The sequence below is a fragment of the Takifugu rubripes genome, chromosome 18, assembly GCF_901000725.2.
Source record: "Takifugu rubripes chromosome 18, fTakRub1.2, whole genome shotgun sequence".
NCBI classification, from domain to species: domain Eukaryota; kingdom Metazoa; phylum Chordata; class Actinopteri; order Tetraodontiformes; family Tetraodontidae; genus Takifugu; species Takifugu rubripes.
Genome location: NC_042302.1, coordinates 2200295 through 2226794, shown reverse-complemented (window position 1 = coordinate 2226794; position 26500 = coordinate 2200295). Strand labels below are relative to the sequence as shown.

The 26500-nt window shown below is 45.8% G+C and overlaps 3 protein-coding genes across 6 annotated transcripts; 2 read left to right on the top strand and 1 right to left on the bottom strand.

The window, feature by feature from the left end:
- Positions 1-1069: 1069 nt before the first annotated feature.
- Positions 1070-4087, top strand: LOC101074141 (E3 ubiquitin-protein ligase TRIM21-like). Of its 3 annotated transcripts, none has more exons than XM_011613186.2 (4): positions 1070-1207; positions 1295-1354; positions 1696-1966; positions 2167-4087. In XM_011613186.2, exons 3-4 carry the CDS (start codon positions 1696-1698, stop codon positions 3216-3218), a joined length of 1323 nt encoding a protein of 440 aa, XP_011611488.2. In that variant the 5' UTR covers positions 1070-1207; positions 1295-1354; the 3' UTR covers positions 3219-4087. The 3 variants fall into 3 exon arrangements, with proteins under 3 accessions (XP_011611488.2, XP_029681315.1, XP_029681316.1); XM_029825455.1 differs by having other exon boundaries at positions 1692-1966; XM_029825456.1 differs by having other exon boundaries at positions 1070-1354; positions 1692-1966.
- A 1959-nt stretch (positions 4088-6046) lies between these two features.
- On the top strand, positions 6047-14038 carry dyrk2 (dual-specificity tyrosine-(Y)-phosphorylation regulated kinase 2). The gene is made up of 7 exons (XM_003972673.3): positions 6047-6308; positions 8528-8628; positions 9184-9514; positions 9599-9762; positions 9839-10228; positions 10298-10388; positions 10466-14038. Exons 1-7 carry the CDS (start codon positions 6125-6127, stop codon positions 11113-11115), a joined length of 1911 nt encoding a protein of 636 aa, XP_003972722.2. The 5' UTR covers positions 6047-6124; the 3' UTR covers positions 11116-14038.
- A 7684-nt stretch (positions 14039-21722) lies between these two features.
- On the bottom strand, positions 21723-24713 carry ifng1 (interferon gamma 1). Of its 2 annotated transcripts, none has more exons than XM_029825482.1 (5): positions 24502-24713; positions 24075-24386; positions 23769-23840; positions 22704-22940; positions 21723-22286 (listed from the first exon to the last, which is right to left on the bottom strand). In XM_029825482.1, the coding sequence occupies exons 2-5, from the start codon at positions 24192-24194 to the stop codon at positions 22146-22148; spliced, it is 570 nt and encodes a 189-aa protein (XP_029681342.1). In that variant the 5' UTR covers positions 24195-24386; positions 24502-24713; the 3' UTR covers positions 21723-22145. The 2 variants fall into 2 exon arrangements, with proteins under 2 accessions (XP_029681342.1, XP_029681341.1); XM_029825481.1 differs by having other exon boundaries at positions 24075-24363.
- Positions 24714-26500: the final 1787 nt, after the last annotated feature.

Here is a 26500-nt window from a genome sequence, read left to right as displayed (position 1 = left end):
AAGCTGGGACAGCTTGTCCTGTAGCAGAGCGGGGCGGATGGTGTTGAACCCAGAGCTGAAGTCCACGAACAGGATCCTCGCGTAGGTTCCCGGGGAGTCCAGATGCTGCAGGGTGGAGTGAAGGGCCAGGTTGACCGCGTCGTCCACAGATCTGTTGGCTCTGTAGGCGAACTGCAGTGCATCCAGGAGGGGGGTGGTGATGGACTTGAGGTGTGGCAGGATCAGGCGCTCTAAGGACTTCATGACTACAGAGGTGAGCGCCACAGGTCTGTAGTCGTTAAGCCCGTTGATCCGTGGCTTCTTGGGGACAGGGACGATGGTTGAGGTTTTGAGGCAGGCTGGCACCTGGCACGACTCCAGGGAGGAGTTGAAGATGTCTGTGAAGACAGGAGTCAGGAGACAGGAGGGCGGAGCTACAGCCCCAGACACGTAAACAACATCGGTATTTGCGTGCTGGCGCTTCACTTTTGAAATGAAAATATTCTGGCTGGACAACTTTTGTCAGTGATATAAACATTTCAGATTAACATGGTGCCTGTTGACATATCAGGGCATCTAAATGATTAATTTTAATACATTTCTTACATACATATAATGTAGACATGGACTCTCAGGTGTGAAGCATAATGAGCAGATGAACTTACAAAGTAAGTTTCCATAGTAGACGTTCTAGCTGGATCCAGAACCATGACTGTCAACCTCTACCACATTATTGTGGTTTGCATGTGATTACAGTACTGCCCCTTCAATCTTCATCTGCCCCATAGACATGATTCACGCATCATTACAACCCTCTAGTGGCTGAGCTGTGGAATCACAGCCCAATCAAAGGCTAACAGTTTAGCTGGATGCTGTTGTACATTTTGTTTAATCAGGTTCTTTGAGCGTATCAATTGAACATTAATAACCATAATAAATAAAGATTTTCTGTCCAGAGGCGGCTGAAAAAGGGAAAAATCTACCATCAAACCTGCCGATTGACTTGGTGAGAACATGGAGACCAGCGAAGGGTTAAACAGCACTTCAGGGGCGGGGTTTCGTGAATGTACACCCTTGCCGTGGTATCAGCAGTTACTTTTCAAAACTTCATGTCACTACACGTCACTACACTTCCTCATCTAGACAAGATCCTGTGCAGAAAACCGGACTCGGGTCAGATCCAACATAAGGAATGTTTTACTGTTCTGATCCATTTTGGCTCATTTCTGTAAATAATCCATTTATTAAACAAAGGATTATTCAATCAGATAATTGTTGATTCTACTGATATGTTAACTTTTGGTTTACTTCCTAGTGAAGCCAGCTAACCCTTTGACAGCCAACAGCTACAACCACAAGCAACTGTTAATCAAAGGTAAAATCTTTGATGATCACCAACATCACAGATTTGTAAATGATAACTAGCATCTACCACAGGTAACATCTGTTAATTTTAGCTAGCATCTACCACGTGTAACATCTGTAAATGTTAACTAGTATCTACTACAGGGAACCTACCACAGATAGTTGTGCTTCTAGCTAGCATGTAAAAAGCTGCCAACATTCCCTCAGACTCGCTGGTGAAACTGTTTCTGTCCATGTAATGTAAACTGGAAGTGTCACCGAGGATTCTGATCTGTGCACAGAGCCCATAATACCTGAGGTTCTTCAGAGAGCTTTTGTTGTGATCTCTATTGTCTCTGTTGAATCAGGCAGATGGAAGAGAAGCTGTTGAAAACCCTGCTAGAATTAAACGGAAAAGAATTCAAGACGTTCAAGTGGTTCCTGAAACAAAAAAAAGTCCTGCGAAGTTTTTCAGGCATCCCAGTGGCTCAGCTGGAGACAGCGGAAAGGACAGAGACGGTGGATCTGATGGTCCAGAAGTATCAGGACTCTGGAGCTCTGGAGGTCACCTTGGAAGTTTTGAGAAAGGTCAGCAGGAACGACCTGGTGGAGGACCTTTTGGAGGAAACCAAACATTTCAAAGGTAAATCTGGTTCAAAGGTTCACTCCATCTGGAGTCTCTGACAAAAACATCTATGATTCAAGGAAGTTCTTCAGGAACTCAGGAGACGGAAGATCAAGCGGTCCGAGGTGCTGAACCAGAAACCAGACGACCGACCTGCTGCCGTCAGAAGGTTCTGATGTGGGCCAGATTAACTGTTGTTCTTGTCTTCTCTTGTTTAGAAAATCCCCAAAACGAGTACGAGAGGACAAAGGCAGAGCTGAAGGAGAAAATGGAGCAGATGATCCAGGACAGACGAATGAAGATTGAAGAGATCAGATGTTCAGCTGCAATCAGCAAAAAATCAGCAGAGCGACACATCTCTGACAGTGAGAGAACCTTCCGGGTTCTGCTGGAGAACATCAAGAGGAGCCAGGACAGTCTGGTCGAAGATATTGGGAAGAAGCAAAGGTCGACACAGAGGCAGGCGGATGGGTTGATCCAGAAGCTGGAGCAGGAGATCCAGCTGCTCACAAACACCTGCCAGGAGGTGGAGCGACCTTCAGCTCCCGCCGGCTCCCGGCGACTGTTGCCGAGCGTCCCGACCATGGGAGAGTGTGAGGGTGTCTCCATCGATCTGCCCTCTTATGGACGGGAGGTTGCGTCCACCCTCAAAGCACTAGAGGAGAGGTTAAGCAACGAGAAGGAGAAGCTGATTGCCAAGGCCAAGCTGTTCCGGGTACAGGAGTTTTCCAAAGACGTGACGCTGGATCCCGACACAGCCAATGAATTCCTTGTTCTATCAGATGACAAAAAACAGGTTCGCTCCGGAAGCATCCCTCAGAAACTTCCGGAGAACCCCAGGAGATTTGAGAAGACCTGCAACGTCCTGGGCAGACCCAGCTGTTCCTCAGGGAGGTTCTACTTCCAGGTCCAGGTGGAAGGGCTGGCTTCCTGGGACTTGGGAATGGTTAGAGAGTCGGTACAAAGAACCGGGTCCATCACCGCCAGCCCGCATAACGGATTCTGGACCATCCGTCTCAGAGACAATTCCAATTATGGAGCTCATGGACAGAGGCTCTGCCCCAAGCTCCCACCCAAGAAGGTGGGTGTGTTTGTGGACTACGAGGACGCTTGCGTGTCTTTCTTCGATGTGGACTCTGCGGACCTAATCCACCAGTTTACCCAGTGCTCTTTCTCTGAGCAGCTGTGTCCTTTCTTCAGCCCTGGGCGTCTTGTCCCCAACAGCCCCTCGCATTCTCTGGCCATCTGTCCCGTCGACTACGACTTCTGACGAAGACGCACCAGGACATTTGTCCAGGACAGGTTTACAGGACACAGCAACCTGACTGAGGAGAGACAGCAAGCAGGTGTGCGGCGATCAAAAGTCAACGATGTTACCGTGGGGAGTTTACGTGATCTGTTATTCTGGATTTCCCGATTCGTGGTCTGGCCCCGCCCTCCGTTACCAAGGCTACACACTTGCACTTGTTGGGGGTCCGGCCCTGGGATACTGTAAAGCACCTAGAGACAATTTTGACTGTAACAGACGCTCTATATATAAAGATTGATTGATTACCCTCCACGTCCCACTGCTCCATCAGCAAGTGCTCGCTGCTGTAGTGGCACGACGGGCTCCTGGGCACGCTGATGCACCGCAAGGGTTTCTGGGACTCCTCCAGGGGCATCAGAGTCATGACGCAGCAGTTTTACCCTATCCAACTGGATCCGATTCTTTAATCTCATTTAGCCATAACTCTGATGGCGTGAACATACGCAACAAAATAAAACTTCAGATCACGTTATCTTCCGCTGCGAGGCAGAAGGGCGGAGCTGCTGGATTGCTCGGCAGGTTGGGGCTACCTGGATGGATCCCTCCAGGGAGCCTGTCCTCCGCGGCAGCCTGACGCTGCCCGACAACAAGCGGTGCTGCTACAAGTCGCTGCCGTCGATCACCGTCAGCTCCATCAGCACGTCCTGGATCTGAGCTGAGGGCAGATGACAGTTTGTGTGTTTGTTCATTCCTGGTTCTTATACTCATTGCCTGTTCTTACCTTCAGATCTTCCATCCAACGCCTGCTTGTTCCGCCCAGTCCGACTACATTGCAGAGTTTTTCCAACTTAAGTTCTTTGTAAAATAAAGATTGCTTGGTTTAAATCCAACCTAATCATGTGTGTGTTCGTGTCTGCCTTGGGGGTTCAGTTCTTGTCTGCGGTTCATAACAAATACAGTCAAGACTGAAGAGCTGCGTCCAGAAAATGAGCCTTGTGTGTTCTGATCCTGGTTTTGGTCTGTTTGGGCTTGTGCTATTCTGTGTGTTCCACTAGGGGGAGTGGTCGACCCATCGCTCCTGCTGGCTGCTTCTAAAGTTGCAGCAAACCGATTAGAAGCCTCTTTGGCAGCCAACAGCAGCTGTCCAGCGTCACATCGTTTCATCTTTGCCAGTGGAAAAACGAGCTTTCCAGACATCCAGTTCTTGGGATTTAGCTGTTGACTAACTTTACCTTTTGTCAACCTTTCCTGAGCTCACAATGGTTCCCTTTGTGATGAGCACTGCACCTTTTGTCTGCTTCGCACTCCATTCACCACCATAGGCATGAGCGGCAGGCACACTGCTGGAAATATTGTGTAAATAAACTTTTATTTTTTTTCAGTTTTTCAGTGTAAGCTGTCTCACCTGTCTGCATTCTTGAATTTTGGCCCGGAAGTCGGAACAGAACGATCTGACCAAAATGGACCCAGCAGACAGTGAAGCACTTCGTCAGGCGTTGACCTCCCAGGTCAAGTTTTGAGTTCCCTCTAGGAACTCTCTGCCTATGTCACAGTCCTCCTTGGTCAGGCCGGGCGCCCTCCTTGGCCCCCCCGTTACCGGCATCACCGTCTTCTGCTGCACCTCGTGAGCCTGCCATCCCTAAATGCTTCTCAGGTGAGGTAAGTCGTTACGGTAGCTTTGTTACAGTTTTCATTGGTATTTCACTTCCAACGTTAATGTATTACTCAGACACGGCAAAGATTGGTTTTGTTAATCTCTTGTCCGACCAAGTGGCACAATGGACCCTGGTTATTGAGAACCGCGCTCCAGCGTTGGTCAGTTATGACGGATTCATGGCAGAACTGCGAAGGCTTTTTGATTACCCTGTTCAAGGTCATGAGGCTTGGACCAAGCTTTTTAGTCTCCATCAGGGTTCTTCATCGACAGCCAATCAGAGGCCGAGTTGCTGGGCTGAGAAATAGGCAATAAAACGTTGTGACAGCGGTGCGACTCACTGATTGGCTGATACTAAATAGGAACGGCCATTGGCGGCTTTAATGTGAATGCAAAGACGTGACTAAAAAAAAAAAAAAATAGAAATGGAGCAAAGAATCTGCTGCACTTAACTGTATTTTGAAGTTATTAGAAACGATAACGATGTTTTCAGAGGTTAGATTTACTCTCTGACCTTTATGTTAGAAGCAAGCATATTCACAGAAACATTTTTTGCATTTAGATTAGTGCAGATTTCCTCATTTAAATGACATGCTGGGACGCATGTCATTTAAGTTAAATTCATTTAACATAAATGTAAAAATAAAACTAAATAAAAGCACTCAAAAAACGGGGTCTGTGGGTCGATCACGCTGCCCGGGATCACCTGGGATCGCTCCCGCCGCCGCGGCCTTTTGGGTGGCCCCGGGTGGCTAGGGTGGCCCCGGGTGGCTAGCGTGGCCCCGGGCGGCTAGCGTGGCCCCGGGCGGCTAGGGTGGCCCCGGGCGGCTAGGGTGGCCCCGGGCTCGCCTGTCGGGCTGTGGAGGCTTGCGTGGATGTCCGCTCCACACCTCGAAGAACGGTACGGTATAAAATTCGCTCGCCTGGAGGACACTTCCGGTCAGATCAATTTATTCATTGAGTCCCGTTTGATTGATCGATCTGACGGAAAATGCAATTTGTTCTAAACAAACGAGCACACCCGCTATGCTGATGACGTCATCACACGGGCACTAAAGTAATCATCCTCACTTAAAAGCTTTGATCCGCATCAGTACGTGTGGTTATCGTGCTTTTGATATTGTTATTGCTTAGATCTCGTATTATTTATATTTTGGCCGTTCAACCTCTGAGTTACAATTAAACTAACGTGCCCTGTATTTAGTGCAGGGTGGTCGTAAAATCAACCAGTATATTGATTTAATCTGTGGTACGTTTGCAGGCGGACGTCAGAATGAGGGGACGCTCAGCAGGGGGTGCCAGGGGGAGTGAAAGGGTGGTGGAGAGGGGAAGGGAGGGCGGAGGAAAAGGAGGAGCCGTCGGTGGAGGAAGAGGTGGTGTCCTCCCCGTCTGTGTCCACAGGAGAGGAGCGGCCGCCATGTTAACGAAGAAGCCCGGAGTCTCGGTCCACCCGACGGGTGAGTACGACCCCCTGTAACCGCTGCCCGGGCACCTGAGCCTGGCCAGCGTGGCCCGGAGTGACCGCCGAGTTCCTACGCCTTGACCACGGAGGGAAAGCCCGAGGGAGGCTGGGGGCTGGCTGACAAACACAGGTCCTTCTGTTCCTTCTCTGCCCCTAAATTCGATTTAATCTCATCAGATGTGGGCAGAAGAAGCTGCGGCGAGAAGGTCAGAAACCGGGAGGTAAAATGGAGGAATCGGCACCGACCGCGGCTCCAGACAGCTTCCTCCCGGCGGGGGTTTATTTTTAGCTAGCGTTAGCTGAGAAGTGACAGCCGCGGGGGAACGAGATTTTCTGTTTACTGCCTGGTTTCCCCTCTGGTTCGGCTGTTCGGAGGGACTCCACGGTGGTTTCGGGTCGGTTCCCCGGCTCTCCGGGCAGACGCGGAGCTCCGGAGCGGTGTTTGTTTTCGGTTGCTGGGTGATATTTGGCCTCCGGCTCCGCAGACCAGCCAGCCTGGGTTCGGATCAGACAGGGGTCAGCTGGTTCCCCTCTGATATTTACCGTCTCTAAAACACTTTAATGACGCTGTCACAAGAAGAAAAAACGTGTTGCTTTGGTCCATTTAATGCTCGAAAAGACTCCTTCAAGATCTGTTCTGGCTGTTCGTGCTGTTACCTCTGTTTTAGGGTCGGTTCCGTCCGTTTCGGGGTCTGTTCCGTCCGTTTCGGGGTCTGTTCTGTCTGTTTTAAGTTCTGTTCTGCCTGTTGTGGGTCTGTTCTGTCTGTTTTAGGTCTGTTCTGTCTGTTTTATGTCTGTTCTGCCTGTTTTGGGGTCTGTGCTGTCTGTTTTTGGGGTCCATTCGGCCTGTTTTAGGTCTGTTCTGCCTGTTTTGGGGTCTGTGCTGTCTGTTTTTGGGGTCCATTCTGCCTGTTTTAGGTCTGTTCTGCCTGTCTTGGGGTCTGTTCTGCCTGTTTTGGGGTCTGTGCTGTCTGTTTTTTGGTCCAATCTGCCTGTTTTAGGTCTGTTCTGGCTCTTTGGGGTCTGTTCTGTCTTTTTTTGGGGTTCCATTCTGCCTGTTTTAGGTCTGTTCTGGCTCTTTTGGGGTCTGTTCTGCCTGTTTTTCCGAACTATCCTAGAACCTTGACATCAGTGCTACTAAGAGTCTTTAGTCTGTTTGTTTTATTCTCCCGGGTTTGTGCTGTGTTTATGTCTGTAGGAAACGCTACAACTACTGCTGGTGTACATAATGGTGTCCTTGACTGGACTTAAGTTTGCCCGTTAAACAGGCTGAACTAGTTGGCGCCGCAGGTCAGGCGCCGGGCGCTAGTTTGACCCTCTGATTTGTTCTTGTCTCTCTATTTCTTCTATTAAAATAATGTATGAATGGATCACCGTAGACTCGATCACCGTAGACCCGATCACTGTAGACCCGATCACTGTAGACTGCGTTGCCCCTTTCTGTCCCCTATTGATCAGGGGCCGTCGTCTTGGTAACGTGGTCGTACGCAGCAGCTTCACTGTCGTTAACCCGTGCTGGTTTGTGCGCAGGGATTTTGTCTCGGCACCCGTGTTGCATTGGAGCAGCGAGCGAGGTCACGGCGTCTCGGAGTCCCCTCACGGGTCCTGTCGGGCGGCATGCCAAGTGTGCTCGCCTGGAGCTTTGGAATCTCCAGCTCGGTGTCATGTTCCGCACGCCACTTTTCCACTGTGCCAGCGCAAAAGTGTCGACGGCCGTCCGGCGTACGGGGTTGGATCCAGGATGGACGTGCACCCCCCCCCCCCCGGAATTTTGACTCCCTGGAGAATATGTTGATGAAATATTCGCTTCTTCACGGGTTTCTAAAAATCCGCATTGACGATTCCAAAAAATAGACCTTTGTTTTTCTAAAGTACGCCTCGCTAGCCTTTCTGGTTGAAGTTCGGAAATCTCCGACGTTTTCCAGCGGGTTCGAGTGGGGATGTATTGATCGCAGTATCGGTTATTGGTGAAGCGACTGAGCCGCGGTGCCACAGGTAAGAAGCGGCGGAACCGGTTGTGCGTCGTCTCGCTGTGACTCACCGTCATTATCGGGATTATAGAGCGTTCAGATTAGCCTGGATTAGGTCAGGACGGTGGCCTGTGAGGGCCCCTTCCTTTTCCCTACACCGGATCCAACATGGCGGCTGTTTGGAAGCGCTGAAGTAGCTTCCTGGTTGTTTTGACGTTAAATACAAATGTCTCTCTGCTTTCAGGCAAAGCGGGCGAGCCGGGCTACTCTTCCGGTCACAGTGGCTCCCAGACGACATCGCCCGCCGCCCTGCCGCGGCTCCGCGCTAACCTCAACCCGCTGACGGTACGAGGAGCTGATGCACTGATCCGCCTAAATGTCCTCAGAGTGTTTATCAGCTATAGGAGCTTAGATTTAAATGAATATACATGTCAACTCATCATGTAGCACAGCACAGTTAGCATGTTAGCATGGCGCTACCCTGAGCAGCAGTTCACTGAAGCGCTCAGCCGCAGCTATTAATAGACGGGTGCTTAAAGCAGCTGATTGGTTTATAGAACGGAATGAAGCTCTCGCACACACGCACGATCTTGACATCAGTGATGAGGAAACGTTTAAACCAAGTGTCTTAAAGTCATTAATCGGGTATCAACATAATCGGGAAGTGGTTTAGCTTCAAATGGCTTGTAGATTTAAAGCCTCCAGTCAAGAATCAATAAACAAAAACAGGTTCTGAGCCCTGAAGAAGAGTGTGTGTGTGTGTGTGGGGGGGGGGGGGGGAAACCAAACATACCTCTATTGTCTGACACATGCATGCTGGTCTCCACGGCAACAGAAGACTCGGAGGTGTGATCGAAGCCTATCAATCGGTGAACCTGATTTCCTGCGCTTCCTCCTCAGGGGGGCGCTAAAGTCGCAATGACGGATCCCGTCCAGCTGTCGTCGCACTCGCAGGTCCACATCACCCAGCTGTTCGAGGAGAACACCAACAAGCGTCCAGTCCTCGCCTCCCAGCTCAACGGCCAGGCCCGGTCGGGGTTATCGCTGCCGGACCACCACGCCGCCGCCGCCACCGAGTCCCCCCACCACAGCCGGCAGGGCAGCGCCACCTCCAACAAGTTAATGGACAGCAAGCCAAAGCCCGGCTTCCTGAGCCCGGAGCAGGCCATGAAGCAGTTCATGTCCAAACTGTCGACCTTTGAGCACCACGAGGTGTTCAACTACCCCGAGGGTGGGTTCCTGTTTGACCCCGCAGGAGGGAGGGGAGGTCACCACCAGCCTGTCCCAAACTTTAAAACTTCTCTTGTCTCCTCAGTGTACTTTGTTGGTCCAAATGCCAAGAAGAGGTTGGGGATTATGGGCGGAGCCAATAACGGAGGTTACGACGACGATCAGGGGTCATATATCCACGTTCCGCACGACCACATATCCTACCGCTACGAGGTGCTGAAGGTCATCGGCAAGGGCAGTTTTGGACAGGTAACCCGCCGCAGCAGGAGAACACCTCGGACGCCGACGCCCCCCGGCTGATCACGTGACCCTCCTGTCTCTGCAGGTGGTAAAAGCCTACGACCACAAGTGCCAGACCCACGTGGCGCTGAAGATGGTCCGCAACGAGAAGCGCTTCCACCGGCAGGCGGCGGAGGAGATCCGCATCCTGGAGCACCTGAGGAAGCAGGACAAGGACTCGGGCATGAACGTCATCCACATGCTGGAGAACTTCACCTTCCGCAACCACATCTGCATGACCTTCGAGCTGCTCAGCATGAACCTCTACGAGCTCATCAAGAAGAACAAGTTCCAGGGCTTCAGCCTGCCGCTGGTCCGGAAGTTCGCCTACTCCATCCTCCAGTGTCTGGACTCGCTGCACAAGAACCGCATCATCCACTGCGACCTGAAGCCGGAGAACATCCTGCTCAAGCAGCAGGGACGCAGCGGCATCAAGGTGAGACATCAGGGCCGGAGTCGGACCCGGTTCAGGGGTTCCTTTGTCCTGATCTCCATCTCTGTCCAGGTAATTGACTTTGGATCCAGCTGTTATGAACATCAGAGAGTCTACACCTACATCCAGTCCAGGTTCTATAGAGCGCCAGAGGTCATTTTAGGTGAGTTTCCATACGAGGTTCCTTTCTGGGAACGGGCCAAGACGGTGCTCTGACTGGTTTCGTGTGGATTTCTTCAGGTTCCAGATACGGGATGCCGATCGACATGTGGTCTCTGGGCTGCATCCTGGCCGAGCTGCTGACGGGTTACCCGCTGCTCCCTGGCGAGGACGAAGGCGACCAGCTGGCCTGCACTATGGAGCTGCTGGGCATGCCCGGTCAGAAGCTGCTCGACGCCTCCAAAAGGTCCAAGAACTTTGTGTCCTCCAAAGGATACCCGCGGTACTGCACCGTCACCACGTTGCCCGACGGCACCACCGTGCTGAACGGCGGCCGGTCGAGGCGGGGGAAGGCGCGCGGCCCGCCGGGCAGCAAAGACTGGAGCGCGGCGCTGAAGGGCTGCGACGAGCCTCTGTTCCTGGACTTCCTCAAGCAGTGTTTGGAGTGGGACCCGGGCCTCAGGATGACACCCAGCCAGGCGCTGCGGCACCCGTGGCTGAAGAAACGACTCCCCAAGCCTCCGGGCGGGACCACCACAACGGAAAAGACCTCCAGGCGAATCGGCACCACCGCCACGGACGGCGCCATCACCTCCATCTCCAAAATTGCCACCGCCTCCTCAGCAACCATGTCCTCCTCCTCCTCCAAAACCAGGACTAACTTGGCAGCAATCACGGACACTAACGGGAATATCCAGCCGAGGACGGTTCTACCAAAGCTGGTTAGCTGAGAGCGACCCGCTCTCGTGAATCTGTCTGTCCTGTTTTGATGAGTGTGTAGCTTTTTAGAGATGATGAGGCCGGCGCGTAAGCTAGCTGAAGGAATCAGGATTGTGCTTTTGAATTTTGAGCAGACAGGAAGTGACCCCGGGTGACCGACACGATGCTCTGACCGACGCGCTGCTCTGACAATCGTAGCACGCTGTAGCTCTGATCCAAACATGGTGCTGATGGAGGGAACAAGGCTTTTTATCACTGAAGATGCTTTTTAGCTTGGCCGCAAGTCAACTCGACACAAAACCCCCACGCTCTGCCCTTTTAGCGTTCCAGATTTAGTTTTACGTTAACTTTCTTCACATTTGGATCAGTATGAATATCAAACTCTCTGAGCTGCTCAATTCTCTCAGCTAGCTGCTTTTTCCACAATGAACGGCTAGCCTTTGTTAGCTTTGTGCCTGTCAAGTGGCTAATTACTCCAGGTGGTTTGGAACTAATAGTTAGCCATTACTTAGCTTTTACTGTGCAGAAAAGTGAGCCTAGTCGATGTGAATCAGTCAGCAAGTTCTGGCTGGCTGATTATTTTGGCCTTTTTTTGGCGGTTTGGTGGTAAAAATTAGCCTTCCTGCCGGTGGTCTGACTGCTGCCCACTGCCTTACGTAGCTGCGCGGATACGAAGGGTCAAATTAGCGTTGAAAAACAGGCGCTTTTCAAAACCAAAGTCTTTGCTGGTTCAACAAACGGCTAATTTAGCCTGTTCGATTTAGCCACGCGCATACAAGGGTTTAATCATTCAAGCATTGTTTAAACAATTAGAAAGATTTTAAAAAAACTCTTTTGATGAATTACAAAGTTTTAAATCTGGGGGATAGAGAGGAAGATGTTTTTTTTTCCCAAAGTAGATTTTTATAAAGTTAAAAAAAAGGGAGAGTGAAGACCAAAAAATGCAAACAAACAGAAAAAGATTAATTGGAAGTTTAATTGAAATTTAACACCGATTTTAATTCAAATGCCTTCCGACTCACAGTAGAACTAAAGCACAGGTGGGTAATTAAGTCCCCCCCCAATGGAGTGAACGTTTCGGCGATTGGTGGATCTCTGGACTCACCTGCTCAGACGCACCAATCAGAGCGCACGATTATTTCAAAGAAACCGCCGTTTCAAACCCGATTTATTTTCCTTCCACAAGGCCGAAAGTTCCCGTTTTCTCGCTTGGACCTGGTAATATTGATAAAATATTGTCAGTATGGAGGGGGGGGGGGGGTGTGTGATTGTTATTTATTTGCTACAGCTGAATCATTATTTATTGATGGGAAACTTGCGCTATACTTGAATGTTTGTGTTGTATGTAGCGGCGCGTCTGTATGCTGACAATGCAGTTTTCTGAGCGTGTATGGAAACAAACGCACCTTGCTGTTTATGGACTCCTTCAGGGAGGAGGAGGAGGATGAAGAGGTGTGCGCACCATCACATGTAGCACATGGCTGAGTGGACGCTAACGCTAACACAGACACTACCTTCTCCGCCCATCTCAGGTGAAGCTCCGCCCCCTCCTGACCTATTACTAGGAAGTACCTAGTAACCAGGAAGGGGCGGTCCTCTCTGATGTAAGTTTATTTCCTAAGGATTTGATCGGTTGTTTCCTTTTTATGTTTTATTTTCATTTTTAGTGAGACGCGAGTTGACGGCGGTAATTTTGTGCCTTCAGTATCCCCTGGCCACGCCCACCCAGCATGCCAGCGCCCACACGGTTACAGTTTCACAGGCTAAAGGTCGTCGGGTCGTGGTTAGTCCCGAGTGTCATCCGCCAGGCTCAGTTTGGCTTTAAAACCAACTTCCTGAAGATTGACGCTAAAGCGCTGATCCTAAACTGTGCCAGAAATTTTGTAATATTAGCAACACGTGGTCATAGTGTGTAGTTTGTGACCGTAGGAACGTCCTTGTCTGGTTCCTTTTGTTAGCAGGAGGATATGTGTTGCTGTTGGCAGCTGCTACATTTGACGGAAGCCCTCTGACAAAAAGAACATTTTTTAACTGAAAATTTGAAGTAAAGTTATTTTTAAGCGCAGGATTACCACCACGTTCGACAATTTGTGTTGCAATACTTTTTCAGACCAGTCAAAATTTTTCATACATTTTTTTTTACAAATGACCTGAAGTCTTTTTACTGTTTTATGAAAAAAAAAAAAATTGAGACTAAATTGTCAAAATTTTGTTATGATGAAACTTTTGGTGTGTTTAAAAAAAGATGTTTAAGACAAACGAGGTCAAAAACTTTATCATTGAGATGGAAAGGGGCTTCCGCAGTTCTGAAGTGTTTACAGTACTGGCAGTGCACCAGCTAACGTCATAGCTCGAGTGTGTGCGTGCGCGTGTGTGTGGCCAATTTTATCAGGACCCATGGGTGAAGCCTGCTGACACCAGGGCTAAACTAACACTAGCTGATTCACTGCTAGCATTCCTTTGCTAGCTGCTGCACTGATGTTTCCTCTACATTTAAAAGTAACTAAACCCCAAAGTTTTGGCTAATCTGCAGGGAGGAAATTTACAAAATTGAAATGCTTTGACTAAACTGTCAAGAGTTGCAACCGAATTAAGAAAACTTCTTATCCAATTACATTTGTTTTTTGGTTTGGGGGTTTAGTTACTCTTTAAGCACACTACTCAACTGTGTAATAACTGCTAGTATCAACCTGCAGTGTTGAATCTCCACTACATGGAGCACGAAACTTCTGGTAGAGATGCAAGCTTAGCATCATTTAGATCTTCTTTTTTTTTTTTTTTTTTTTTTTTTTTACATCAGTACCTCAGACTGCTCAGATTTCTATATTATTACTGTTGTTGCGACTAACACAGGGCATTTGGTTGAAACTACCAAAGTGCATTCCTTTACAAGGCTAGCAGAATGCTAGCTGCTTACTCAGGCAGGTAGGGGAGTAAAAGAATATACAGAAAGCAAGAAATGGGGGGAACAGAACAAAAAGCAGCAGCTGCCTGTCAAAGAAACACTATATAGGTAAATATCTGAAGGAGCTGCCATCAGGTCAGTAGTATCACCTTAAACTCAGCTGTTATCCTCGAAGGGTTAGCTCTGCTAGCATGAAGCTGCGCTGTATTTAAGTGATGTTTGCCAGTTGGTTTTTATAGTGATTCAGTCTGTAAATATCTTTTTTTTGGGGGGGGGGCTCTGCCATTACGCAGAGTTAAACAATGTACTGTATTTACTGTACAAAACTAAAGTTGACACTTTTTCTAGTGAACCTTTGTTAAATTTTATTGTGGTGGAAATCTTAAGAATAAAACTTTTATTCAACGCTGGGTTTTTTTTTTCAATCCTGACAAAAGCAAACGCACTTTTTAACATTTAGCATTAGATTTTCTTTTTCTTGGTTCCTTCATCCCAAATCAGATCAAATGGTTTGATCCAAGTCAATGTTAAATCGGTGGTTACAGGCAGGTTACCATGACAACAGGTGCTAATTAAATACAGTGAGTTCACAGTTTTCTGACAGGGATCATACTGGCTGTGGAAACACACTCTTTGACCATACATGAATGAGGTTGCCGTGGAAACGAGCACCGTCATTGGAGCAGCTGTGTTCCATATTAGGCAGCAGATTAACCAAAGAACACCAGCTGTGAGATTTCAGATGTAGCATGATGCTAATGCGCTAATTGTTCACCAATCAGAGAAACAGGTGATGCAACACCTTGAACACCTGTGGAATCTTGATCTGGGGGTGTGATGACATCATGAGGCCTCCATTATTGGGATTAAGATTGATTTGGTTTGTGGCTCCTAAATATTCCTGATTTTTACTGAATCAAAGTTTTTGAAATCATTTTTTTTTAAAACTCTTTTAAAAAGAATTTTGCTTTCACATAAACGTCTCCCTTAGTTTTCAGGTGAACCTTAATTTCAGATGAATCTGTCGTTAACCCATCAATAATATGTAGATGCCTCGGTCCCCGTCATATTGGGGGAGACATTAATGTCTATGGAGTAACCTTCGGGACAAGTAATAGCCCCGCCCACACGGCCTTCGCAGCCAATCAAAGACAGGGGGAGGGGTTGAGTGGGAGGAGCCCAAACGTCCTCATTCAGTCACAAATTTTTTACTTTTCTAAAATCTTTATTCATCTTAAGCAGGATGATCATGACATTTGGTCATCCTCTTTCTGCACTTGGATCGGTCTTGTGTGTGTGTGTGTGTGTGTGTGTGTGTGTGGGTGTGTTTTATCTATTTAAAACCGCAGCAGATTATAACACGTATGTAACCTGATAATGTGTGACTAGCTGCAGAGGATTGTGGGTCTGGAAGGAGCATTGAACCTGATGAACCTCTGACTTTGATTGTTTCATCAGGTCAGAATATCTGAGTACAATTCTCACTGTCCAGAATCCAGATTACGGCTCATCTGACCCCTCGTGCACATTGGACCTCAGTGGAAAGTCTGGATTGAAGGCGGCTCCTGATTGGATACTTTGTTGAGGCTCCTCCTCCTGCCCCACCAGTTTCTGATGCTGCGAAGAGTTTTACTCGGATGATAATCTTTGGGATTAAAGGGTCGGTCCAAGGGTGACCGGTTGGTTACTTTAGATGATGATGTCACTTCCTCTGTTCTGTTGTCTGAAGCTTCAGAACAGACCAATCAGAGCTGTGGAACCTTGAACTCACTCAATTAAGATTCTGAACATCCAAAAAAAATAAAATAACATGTGTGTGTGTGTGTGTGTGTGTGTGTGTGTGTGTGTGTGTGTGTGTGACAGAATTAGTGTCAGGTGGTAATTTGTCAGGCTGGAGGTCAATTTATTTCTAGCCTCTCTCTCACTGTCTCCCTCTCTCTCTCTCACACTCACACACACACACACACACACACACACACACACACACACACACACACACACACATATAGTAGACATAACAAAACAGATTTAGGATAAATAGTCTTTTCTCTTCATCTCAAACTATATCTCTCCATCTCTGTGTTCCTGTCGACTGTTGAGGTCATTTAATTTTCACGCCTTTGCTGTCGAAATTCTTAATGATTTCCTGGGAATTTCAATGTTCAATGTTCAATTTCAATGTTAATCAAATTTATAATGAACTCTCACTGTTCCAAATCGCCAATTCTCCAGGATTCACAGAAGCAGAAATCAGATCTTTATTTTCTGCCCCCGCCAGGTGGTTAAATCGCGTCATTACAAGTGAAGTTTTTTGTTTTTTTTAGGCTGGTCATGAACAGCTCATTAATATTATCACATCACATTAACATTAATAATGTAATGTGAAAATATGACATTATTATTTATATCATTATTGTAGTAACGCATCTTGTCCAACAGATGGCGACACATAATAAATAATTAGGTTATGTGACAGTTGGGATTGATTGGTCATGAACGGATTTTGATAAACTTTATAAAATAAACTAACCTGTAAACTACGGGGGTAAGTCACTATGTGTGGGGGGATGAGCATCTTGGCGCACACTCTTTGTTTTCTTTTTTCGAGTTCTTTATTTATTTTTGTTCATGGAATATAACAGTGGTAAAGACACCATTTCTCTTTAATGTTTCTTAAATCGCTAAATTACACATGCATTTTCGTATTTCACAGCTTTTTCTTCTGCTGCTGCACAACAACCAAAGTGATGTAACTGATGTTCCCTCCTGCTAACACAGGTTTGGGTCGTTCTAGCGCCACCATGAGGTCGGCCTTTAATCAACACCTGGAAACGCTGAAGCTCGACTTCACTGTGGGATCTTTACCTTCATGAGCTTCTGCTGCAGAATATAAAAACCGAATGTTGTTGAGGAGATGCAGATGAGCTTTGAAGCTGTGCAGCAGGTCTGCAGCACTGACATTTAATGATTTGCAACGACACATTTCCTCCAAGCAACATGCTGACTAACAGTGAAACACACACACACACACGGGGACAGACAGAGAGAGACAGAGCAACCACTGAAACTAAATAAATGATCTGGGCATTTTTGCAGAGTTTCCGTCACTGATGTGCCCTTTACATCGGCCCACGGGACCATGTGACCAGAGGAGGTGAACATAAACTGTTGAGAGCGATTCACGAGGAAGAACGGCAAGAGCTCGGCAACAAAAGAGTTTATTTAAATGGGAAATGAGAAACTCAAAGTGCATTTGCATGAAAGCTGAAAAATGGGACTCGTTTCATCATCTGCATTTACATATTTGTATGCTCGTCATTCTTGAAATGTTGGGATTTCTTTTTTTAAACGTTTGAATCTATGCATTTTTATTTTTAAAAAGGGGAAAAAAATGTAAACAATAAATAATTTATATGGGTGTGAATGATGTACATGCACATACACTCACACCACCAGCCAAACACAGCTTCTCATTCGAAGTTTTTTCTTTATTTTTACTACTTTCTACATTGCTGTACTGAAGACGGCAGAACTATGAAACAAGCTGCATGCAATTACAGAGCAAAACACTTGTGAAACAATTCTGTTTCCATGTTTTACGATCTACAAAGTAGCCACCATTCGCAACCTCACCGAGCTTCACCTGAAGTGGTTTTCACTTCACACTTGTGCCTGATCAAAGGGAATTTGTGGACCTTCTTTCGTCCAACGTTTCAACTTTCGTTGTGCAGAAGTCAGTTGACAGCCCTACTTAGCCTCCATCTTATGGAGAATCCATCAGCTGATTTAGGAGAAATGAACGTCCAGCATTACTTTAAGAGCAGAGGGTCAGACAGTCCTTTAGATGTATCCTCAAGTGTAGCCTCAAAGACATGAGGATGAGTTTATCTGTGTCACCAGATCGCGTCACCTCAGATCAGAGCCCAGATAAACGCCACGCGGAACTCGAGGTGAAGATGTGTCTGCTACTATTTGAGCTTTGAGGCCTTTATGAGTCTATGAAACCATGATTAGGAAAACGCAACATGCAGAAGAGATTTTTCAGGGGTAAGAAATAAAAGGAATGCAAGGACATTAGACCAGGGATGTTCGGGGCGATAAGTCCAAATTCGAGATCTGGGTTGTTGGGACGGATCGCAGTTATGAAATCTGACGTGATGTCTCAGCCTGCTCGCCCGCTCCTCTGACTTGCTCGCCCTCACTCTTTTTCACTTTTCCTCGCTCTCAGCGTTTTTTTCCAACCAGATATGCGTCATGGTTTCAAGGCTCAACAGGACGATTGCCCACCAAACGTTGGACCACGTGTGGATGTCAGGCACCACCTATTGCATTTGACTTGTTCACGGGCTTCGGACTACATGACTGTGAATATGGATTATATAAATTATTCATAGTACCTTAGAACAGGGGTCCCCAAACTTTTTACTGTGAGGGCCCCATAACTTTTCCCTTCTCTGATAAGGGGCCGGGGTCAGTTTGGAACAGAAAAAGTGTGAGGATTGCAGGAGTGCCTAAACGTAAAAATGTATTGTTTTCAAGAAAGCACAATCAAATAACCCTTTCTGGATTCTTCACAGAACAAAAGTCAGGAAATAAACAATAACACTATTAATGAAATAAATAATAACCAAATTACCCTCTCTGGTTTGTTCACATTAAAAAGTCCATTAAACAGAAACTTTCTGTTGTGCCGTGCACAATCTTAACAGGTCCAAGTTCAGCTTATTTGTACTTAAATGACTCATATGAGCAGTCTCTAAAGTCCAACTTTATTATCAAATACAAATACACATATATGAAAAAAAATCAAAATGCTTTCTGGTATTGTTCAGGGGGCCAGACAAAATGTGGAGGCGGGCCGTATCCAGCCCACGGGCCGTAGTTTGGAAACCACTGCCTTAGAACATCAATTTAAGAGAAAGCGAAACTTTTGAAGGACAGTTTTGTCATATTTTTTAATCTTGTTTTAATTGGTTCTATTGTTCTGTCCGAGCTGCTGATTTGGATCTCACTGAAGAACGAAAAGGCTGATTTACAATGTTGGAAGGAACTTTCTGGAATTCGTCCAGAACTTGGGTCAGGGGTAGCTCAGTCCGTTGGGGACTCAGCTGACAGCCCCAGGGCAGACAAATCATGGAAGGTGTTCTGTTAGTAGAGGGAGGTGCCAGAACACCTTCAGAGCACTACCCAGGTACCCTTGAGCAAGGTACAGAACCTACAAATATGAGGCTGCAAGTGCCTGGCAGTCATCTTGAGAACTATAGCAGAAGATGAACCTCCCTCAGGTCGTTGGTTTCCTCTTCATCACCCAATGCCTGCAGCTTATCCAAAGTCCTCCTGTGATCCTTCTTGTCCTAAATGAGCTGTGGAAGGGAAACCATGGCCTGAGATGTTTGAGCTCTCCACCACCTTGCAGTAACGATGGTGCACCTTTAGAGGAGCATTGATCTTTGATAGCTCAGTCAAATTAATATATTTGCCTGTATAATGTGTGACTATTCTCTCCTCTATCTGTCCTTCCCTGATCTTTCTACAGGAGGGTCCCCCATATGAGCCTGGTCCTGCTTGAGGTTCTGTCCTGTTAAGGGGGAAGTTTTGCTTCAGAGATGGATTCGGATTGCTGAACTTTATCGATGGGACGTCTTCCACATCCTGAAATCTCTGCAGGGGTAAAACTAAAATCTTCAAACAACTGTTGCCTACACAACTAATTCATCACATGACCTCTCACCTGGAGTTGTTCTCTATGCCTTTTCCTGCACTGAAATTGGTCTTCAGACCTTGATGGTTTATCGACACGTACATCTTCTATAAAAACACTCATGGGAACCTTTGATTGTCCAGAGTCAAATCAGTAATGCATGTAATTCAAAACTGATCCAAGAGAGGACAGTTGCATGATGGGAAAGTTTGCATGAGTAACAACCCCGCCCCCCCGTTTTCCTTTTATATATCAATAAATCTCTTGGAGTCTCTTGAGTCTAATTGAGTTAGATCGGCACTAATTCTTGAAGAGTTTCACACCCATGATGTTAAAAAATAGCAAGAGGGAGAAAAGTCAAAGTGTGAGTGTGGGCCAGTCTGAAGAGAGAGTGAGGAGGCTAACAGGTCGCTGCAACGTTCCTGTCTGCGCCCATCAACTTTAGTTCCACAGATTATTTTTAACTGCTCAGTTTTATGTCTCTACACCCTCCTTTTCTGTGCTAGTTTAACTTGCATACTTGTGGTAGATAACCGACACCACAGATGGTAATGCCAGACATGTGATGGGGGCTCCGTGTCAGATGACCAGGCCTCCATGGTGACATGACCTAACTCCCCCAATGGAGATGGTCTGGGATGAGATGAACCCCAGAGTGAAGGCAAAGGGGCCAACCAGGACTCCATCATGGCTGCTGGAAAACCATTTCAGATGATTGATACATGAAACTTATGGAGAGAATGTGTCCAGAATCTCGAATTTAAAATGTGTTTTGAGTTATTTCACAATTTTTGTTTACTACTTACTGTAATTACAGATGGGGTAATTAATAGTTTTGATGCCTTGCCACACACACACACACACACATAAATACATACATACATACACACGCATACATACATACATACATACATACATACACACACATACATACATACATACATACGCACGCACGCACGCACGCACGCACGCACGCACGCACACACACACACACACATACATACATACATACACATATGCGTGACAAACCCTAAACAACTCTGTTGTTTTCCTACAATCGTGTATTTCTATTGGGAAGTTTTCAGAACTTTCTATTGGTATATTGCTAAAAGAACTAAAGAATGTTGCCATCATCAGTCATGACATTGAAAGCCAGACAGGAAGTTTTATATTTCCCAGGTGTTGTTGATCAAACCATCACCACTGGCCCGTTTAAGTTCCTGTCACAGTCTTCTTTGAACATAGATGATAACAGATCAACAACAACAAATCTGAAGCTGAAGTTCTCAGTGTTTTCTGACCACACACATGCACACACAGTGGAACACAGCTTGATTTCTTAGAAATCACAATGCTGCAAAGTCACCGAGGAGTCAGGATGCATTGTGGGTAAGAGCTTCAGTTACAGTAAAAGTAAAGTCTTTACCAGAAGGGATGACACAGGATGTGACATCACGGCATTGGAGCTGCAGGGTCTGACAGCAGCACAGAGGCTGCGGTGGTCTTCCTCACCAGAAATGTAACCTTGGAGATGACTCCGGTCCGTTTACTTTAATAGCAGTAAACACGTCGACAAGAAGTTATTTGTCTCCTGAAAGTCTAAACATATTTCCATACATATGGGTTTGGTTGATAAACTGATTACTCTCAAATACTGTAAAGATGATAATTTGATTACAGCTACAATTTCTTCAATGTTTCCACGACTTTTTACAACTTCAAATGTTTAAGATCAACACTTTAGAAGATTTACGTAAAGATAATTAATACAGTTAATTTAATCATCTCTGGAGTTTGCATTTAAATATTTAAGATAAATTAACAAATATATTAAATATACCCGCAAATGTAATCTGATAACTCTAGCTAGATTACTGAGACTTAATGATTCTGTATTTTCATTCATAAAATATCTTTTGTACATTTCCTTGGATCATCACAATTCAACGAAGTAATCAGATTACAATGTACAATGTAAGATTTCAGTGTGGTTAAAAAAAATGAGCTGATGTTTTACAAAAATTGAACCACTTTTTTATTTGAAAATGTCTAAGACACATAACAAAAGTCATTTTGTTGGCCAGTTTTCTTAATTTGTAGTTCTCTGTAGGTGCCAAATTAATAAATTAGTAATAAATAAACAAAATAAGATAATACATGTAAGAAGGAACACTTCAGAATTAAATAAAAGTTAAATTAAGACATAAATAGTAAAAACAATAACATGTCAACTTGGAACTTTTTTGTACTTTGGTATATATAAATATATATAATTTCTTGTGATTATATATATATATATATATATCTCAATCATCTGTCAACAATTGAAGAGATTGTAAAAATACATTTACAAGATTTTCATTATTGCTCCAATAAATCTTCATTAAACAGCTATAAATTTAAATTTCATCATTTTTCTCTTTGATTCTTCCACTCTAATGACCTCGAATCGACATCTGCGTTTGCCGCCGCCGTCGTCGCCGCCGCTTCTCCAGCTTGTTGGGCAGGGAGCTCGCCTCCCTGTAGACCTTGATGAGCTCCCACAATGCTTTGCTCTGAATGACTGCGTTGTTAAACTGGAAGAAAGAGGGAAATCGAGCTCAAATTTAAGTCTGAACATTTCAGTTGAAAAGTTTTTAGTCTAAATCTTTCTTAAATGTAAGATGAAGGTGTTTATGAACTTAAGATAAAGCTGCTGGTAATTCTGGGGGGGAAATCACTTTTGTAAAGGAATAAATGGCTGAAGAGTCATAGAAAGCCAAGTCGTACATGAACAGATCTCTTCTCTGTCCTTGTCTCTCTCTCCCCTCTCCTTCTGTCCTCCCTTGCTCTGTCCCTCTCTGTCTCCTCACTCTTGTTCCTTGAGTGTCTCCATCACTCTCTCCATCAATCTTTCGACCTAAAAGTGTTGACCTTCCGCGTGGACATTTTTGGCCCCCTCTCTCTTCTCATTGCCTGACGTCCATCAGCATCTCCGTGAAGTACGTTCTCACCTGGACTTCTCTCAGAGGTTGAAGCATCTTCAGGAGCTGCTCAGGTTTGTTGTAATGTTGTATCCTCAGATTTGTGATCTTCTTCAGGATGTAGTTCAGCTGCGACCTGAGCTCGGCGGTGCCCTTATCCCCGGAGCTCTGGGCGGTGGTGGGACCCGGAGTTGGCAGCTCCTTCAGCATCTGGTTGAGTATCTTGTCGTAGGTTTGCAAAATGGCGCTCATGTAGATCATCTCTGCCTGTGGGGACATGTATAGATGATGTATAGATTCCGGAAATGTTTGATCTCAGCTCAAAAAACAAATCAAAAAAACAATCTCTTAACAGCTGAACAGTGAGTCAGCAGTTAGCATGTTGGTACCATCACGCTACTTTGACTCTGTCACACCGTCGCTGAACAAAGTTTAATCCTTTATCTTAAACTTTATCTTAACAGAATAAGATCAAAAAGACAACCAGCTTACGCTTAATTTGATTACATTCTGATTGATTCTGAAGCTTTGATGAAGATGGTTTGCATCATCTTCACGTATTCATGCCAAATATTGATTATTAGCGGTCATTTCTGCACTTGGAGTCAAAGGACAAAATTTGAAAACTTTTAAAAGGAAATATTTAAAGGGTAATTTCAGATGAGTCAAAGTGGGTAAAACGTCTGCGTGTGGAGGAAACTTTGCCGAGGGTCTCTGGAAACACTGCCGGGCTGGCAGCGAGCACAAGTGTGAAAAAGTGAAAGTTTCAAAGTAAAACTCGAGCATCATCAAGGAAACTACCTGCTGACACCACAGCGACACTGAAACCTCTCGAAAAGGGAAACAAAGCAACGTCTGTGGCTAAAATGTGTCTGAACCACGCAAAAAATAGAAAGCATGGTAACAAAAAAGGCTGACCACGATAGTCAACGAATCTCATTAAACTTCAATGTTCACATATAACATTTTCATGTTTACTGTCCTGTTTCATCTACTCTGATTCAGGTCTTCCGATACTAAGCTAGGCTAACTGCTGGAGCCCTGACATGTGGGCGGAGTTTGTTCCATCGCACCTATAATGTGGGCGTGTTTTACCTGCAGGTTTCCAGAAAGCGGCTCTTTGGAGAAGATGGGCTTTCCGTCAAATAGTTCTTTATTCGTAATCGTCTGCAAAGAAACACAAAAAAACAGAAATTGCACATTTTTGTTTGCAGGGTGCTAATAAATACTGGGATAAAGTTGTTGATTCAAAGTTGATTAGTTTCTGTTTATGATTGACCGATTGATTGATCAATGATTTTTGTCTGGAGTTTGAGTCAGATGAACCAAAGTAAAATCAGACAAATCTTTGAGTCAACGGACGTCCTTAAACGCACCCCAAACCACTTAACCCGTACTCACATAATGGCCCAGGAGGTTCTGGATGGTTTTGTTCATTTCTACTGGGATGTAGGAACCTCTGACGTGACACACGGCCAAACACAGACACCACCCCACCACTGCCGTTGCCATGGTAACCATCCTCTCACGCTTGTAGTACTTCTGCCGGCGGCGGGCTCAAATCCCAGAGGTTGTGCGAGTCGTTTCTGATGGCGAAGGCGCGGGTCGGTCGTCCGTCTGAAGTTTGCTGAAACTGCTCAGCCTGTGAGGAACCCATTCGTTTATAAGCGGTGGAAGCAAGTGGCTTCGACTGAGAGTGGAGAGAGAGAGAAGCTGGTGATGGAGGTGTGAAAACTGTGGTTGTGCTGTTTCCTCTAAAACATCAAAGTTCACAGAAGTGGGTGGGGGGTCCTGCACACATGTCAGTCACCAGCTCCTCTCACCTCACCTCACACACTGGCTTCAGTGGAAGATGACTGGTCACACTGGGAGCTTTTTCCGATGAATGTCCCGGGAGCGTGGGGCTCCACCGACGACGTCTACCTGAAATATGGTGGCCGTCGAGGATCCCAAACGTAGAGGAAAAGTTCTGAATGACACACGCTAACGTCGTCAAGGATCCCAAACGTAGAGGAAAAGTTCTGATGACACACGCTAACGTCGTCGAGGATCCCAAACGTAGAGGAAAAGTTCTGAATGACACACGCTAACGTCACTGGGGGAAACATGTTTCGTCGAACCATTCTCGAATGTATCGCTGAGCTACGCTAGCACATGACCGGAGGCTCCTCAGAGCAGGTCCAGGTTCACGGTGCAAAATGCTCAACCAGCACACGGACACAGCGTTGGGCTCGCGACCCTGAACCCCCCGTTTCAGTCCATCTTGGCTTTGATAAAGAACACTCAGATATCAGCAGGTCATAAAAATCTCACCACATTCCAGAAAGAAATTCACTGAGAAAAAAAAAAAAAAAGATAATAATAATGATAATAAAAGCACGTCAAAATGCGCTGAGAACTTCTAAAGAGAAGTAGCCTGTCGTCCATGCAGGAGAAGCTAGAGTTCAGACAGGTGTGGTGACCTTAATGCTAACGAGGAAACCATAAAACCCAAAAATAAACTAAACCATAATGAGTGATGGTTGCTAGTTACCATAAAGTATTGTTAATTTTGCTAAACGTGAAGAATTATCTAAATAGCAGTCAAACTTTGCTCAGGCTGATATTAGACTATTTGGGGTTGGTCAGGATGAGTCAAACACAAGGCAACAAACTGAGCTAACAAGTGCTAACATGGATAGCATGTGGACACACGGGTCGTGAGCATTACATCTGCTGCTGGATTTCCTCTGTTCTGTATGAATGTTGTCATGCTCAAACATCAAACAGGGACAGGAAGTGAAGTCACCCGACAGTTCGTCTGCCTGGGTGTCAAGAAGAGAGTTGCATTTAAAAGAAACTTCAAATGCGAAACCTTTTTTTTTACATTTACACTCACAATGACTTAATCAGAATTCCTGAGAAGTGGAAAAAAAAACCCCATCGCATAAAACAGGCTGAGCGAAAGTAAAACGACAGGTGGGTCCAGGTTCTGCTAATTACTGTCCAGGTTCTGCTAATTACTGTCCAGGTTGTGCTAATTAGCTTTAACGATAAAAAGTAACTTGTAATTTCACAGCAGAGGATTTTACTGGTCCACTGAATCCACGTTAGCAGTGAAGCTAATAAAGCTAATGATCCTGCAGTAGCTTTAGCTTCTGGATCATCAGAACGCTCTAAAAGTAGCAACTCTTAAAATGTTTTACTCAAAAATCATTGTTTTTGTAATAGAAAAAAACATTTTAGGACAATATTTTATTTAATATTTTAGGACAAAATATGAAACTGTTAGCTAAATAATTGGGTGACGTTAAACGTACAGCTGTCAGTCATCATCATTAGATTATTCAAAAGCAAAGTGGTCAGGAACAGGAAGGAGCTCATCAGCTACTGGGGGGGTGGGGGCATCTACCTCGTGCAACACCACGCATTAACAGTTCAAAGTTGAGCTGAGCAGAAACAGGAAGCAGGAAGTGGTGCAGTGGGTATCCCCGCATCAAACAGGAAGTTCTGAGCATGTCTGTGCGGCTCGGATCAACAATGACCCCAGATGCACTTTAGAAACATATTAATAACATCATGCTAATAACAACATTCAGGATTAAATGTTAGCATCGTCCAGATCTCCTTGACAACCGCGCAAGAGCTTTGATGCTTGCTGAGGCTGTGGCTTGTGGGGGCGGGGCTTAAACCCCTGATGGGTTTAGAAGAAGCAACAAGTGTTTGGTTTCATCTCACAACGTTTGATGAACACGTTCATCCTCAAATCAGTTCAGAACTTAGCTCAGAACTGAAATCAGGAATCAAGAAGGACCTGCGGACAACTTCCTGCTTCACTTCCTCCCAGA

Excerpts from the sequence above, each read along its gene's own strand:
- LOC101074141 (XM_011613186.2), top strand. The coding sequence starts at position 1,696 with ATGGAAGAGAAGCTGTTGAAAACCCTGCTAGAATTAAACGGAAAAGAA. Across the intron at positions 1,967-2,166 it reads GGAAACCAAACATTTCAAAG|AAAATCCCCAAAACGAGTAC; the intron begins GTAAATCTGGTT and ends TCTCTTGTTTAG.
- dyrk2 (XM_003972673.3), top strand. The coding sequence starts at position 6,125 with ATGAGGGGACGCTCAGCAGGGGGTGCCAGGGGGAGTGAAAGGGTGGTG. Across the intron at positions 9,763-9,838 it reads GCAAGGGCAGTTTTGGACAG|GTGGTAAAAGCCTACGACCA; the intron begins GTAACCCGCCGC and ends CTGTCTCTGCAG. Across the intron at positions 10,229-10,297 it reads AGGGACGCAGCGGCATCAAG|GTAATTGACTTTGGATCCAG; the intron begins GTGAGACATCAG and ends ATCTCTGTCCAG.
- ifng1 (XM_029825482.1), bottom strand. The coding sequence starts at position 24,194 with ATGGTTACCATGGCAACGGCAGTGGTGGGGTGGTGTCTGTGTTTGGCC. Across the intron at positions 22,941-23,768 it reads CGCTTTCTGGAAACCTGCAG|GCAGAGATGATCTACATGAG; the intron begins GTAAAACACGCC and ends ATGTCCCCACAG. Across the intron at positions 22,287-22,703 it reads AACCTCTGAGAGAAGTCCAG|TTTAACAACGCAGTCATTCA; the intron begins GTGAGAACGTAC and ends TCTTTCTTCCAG.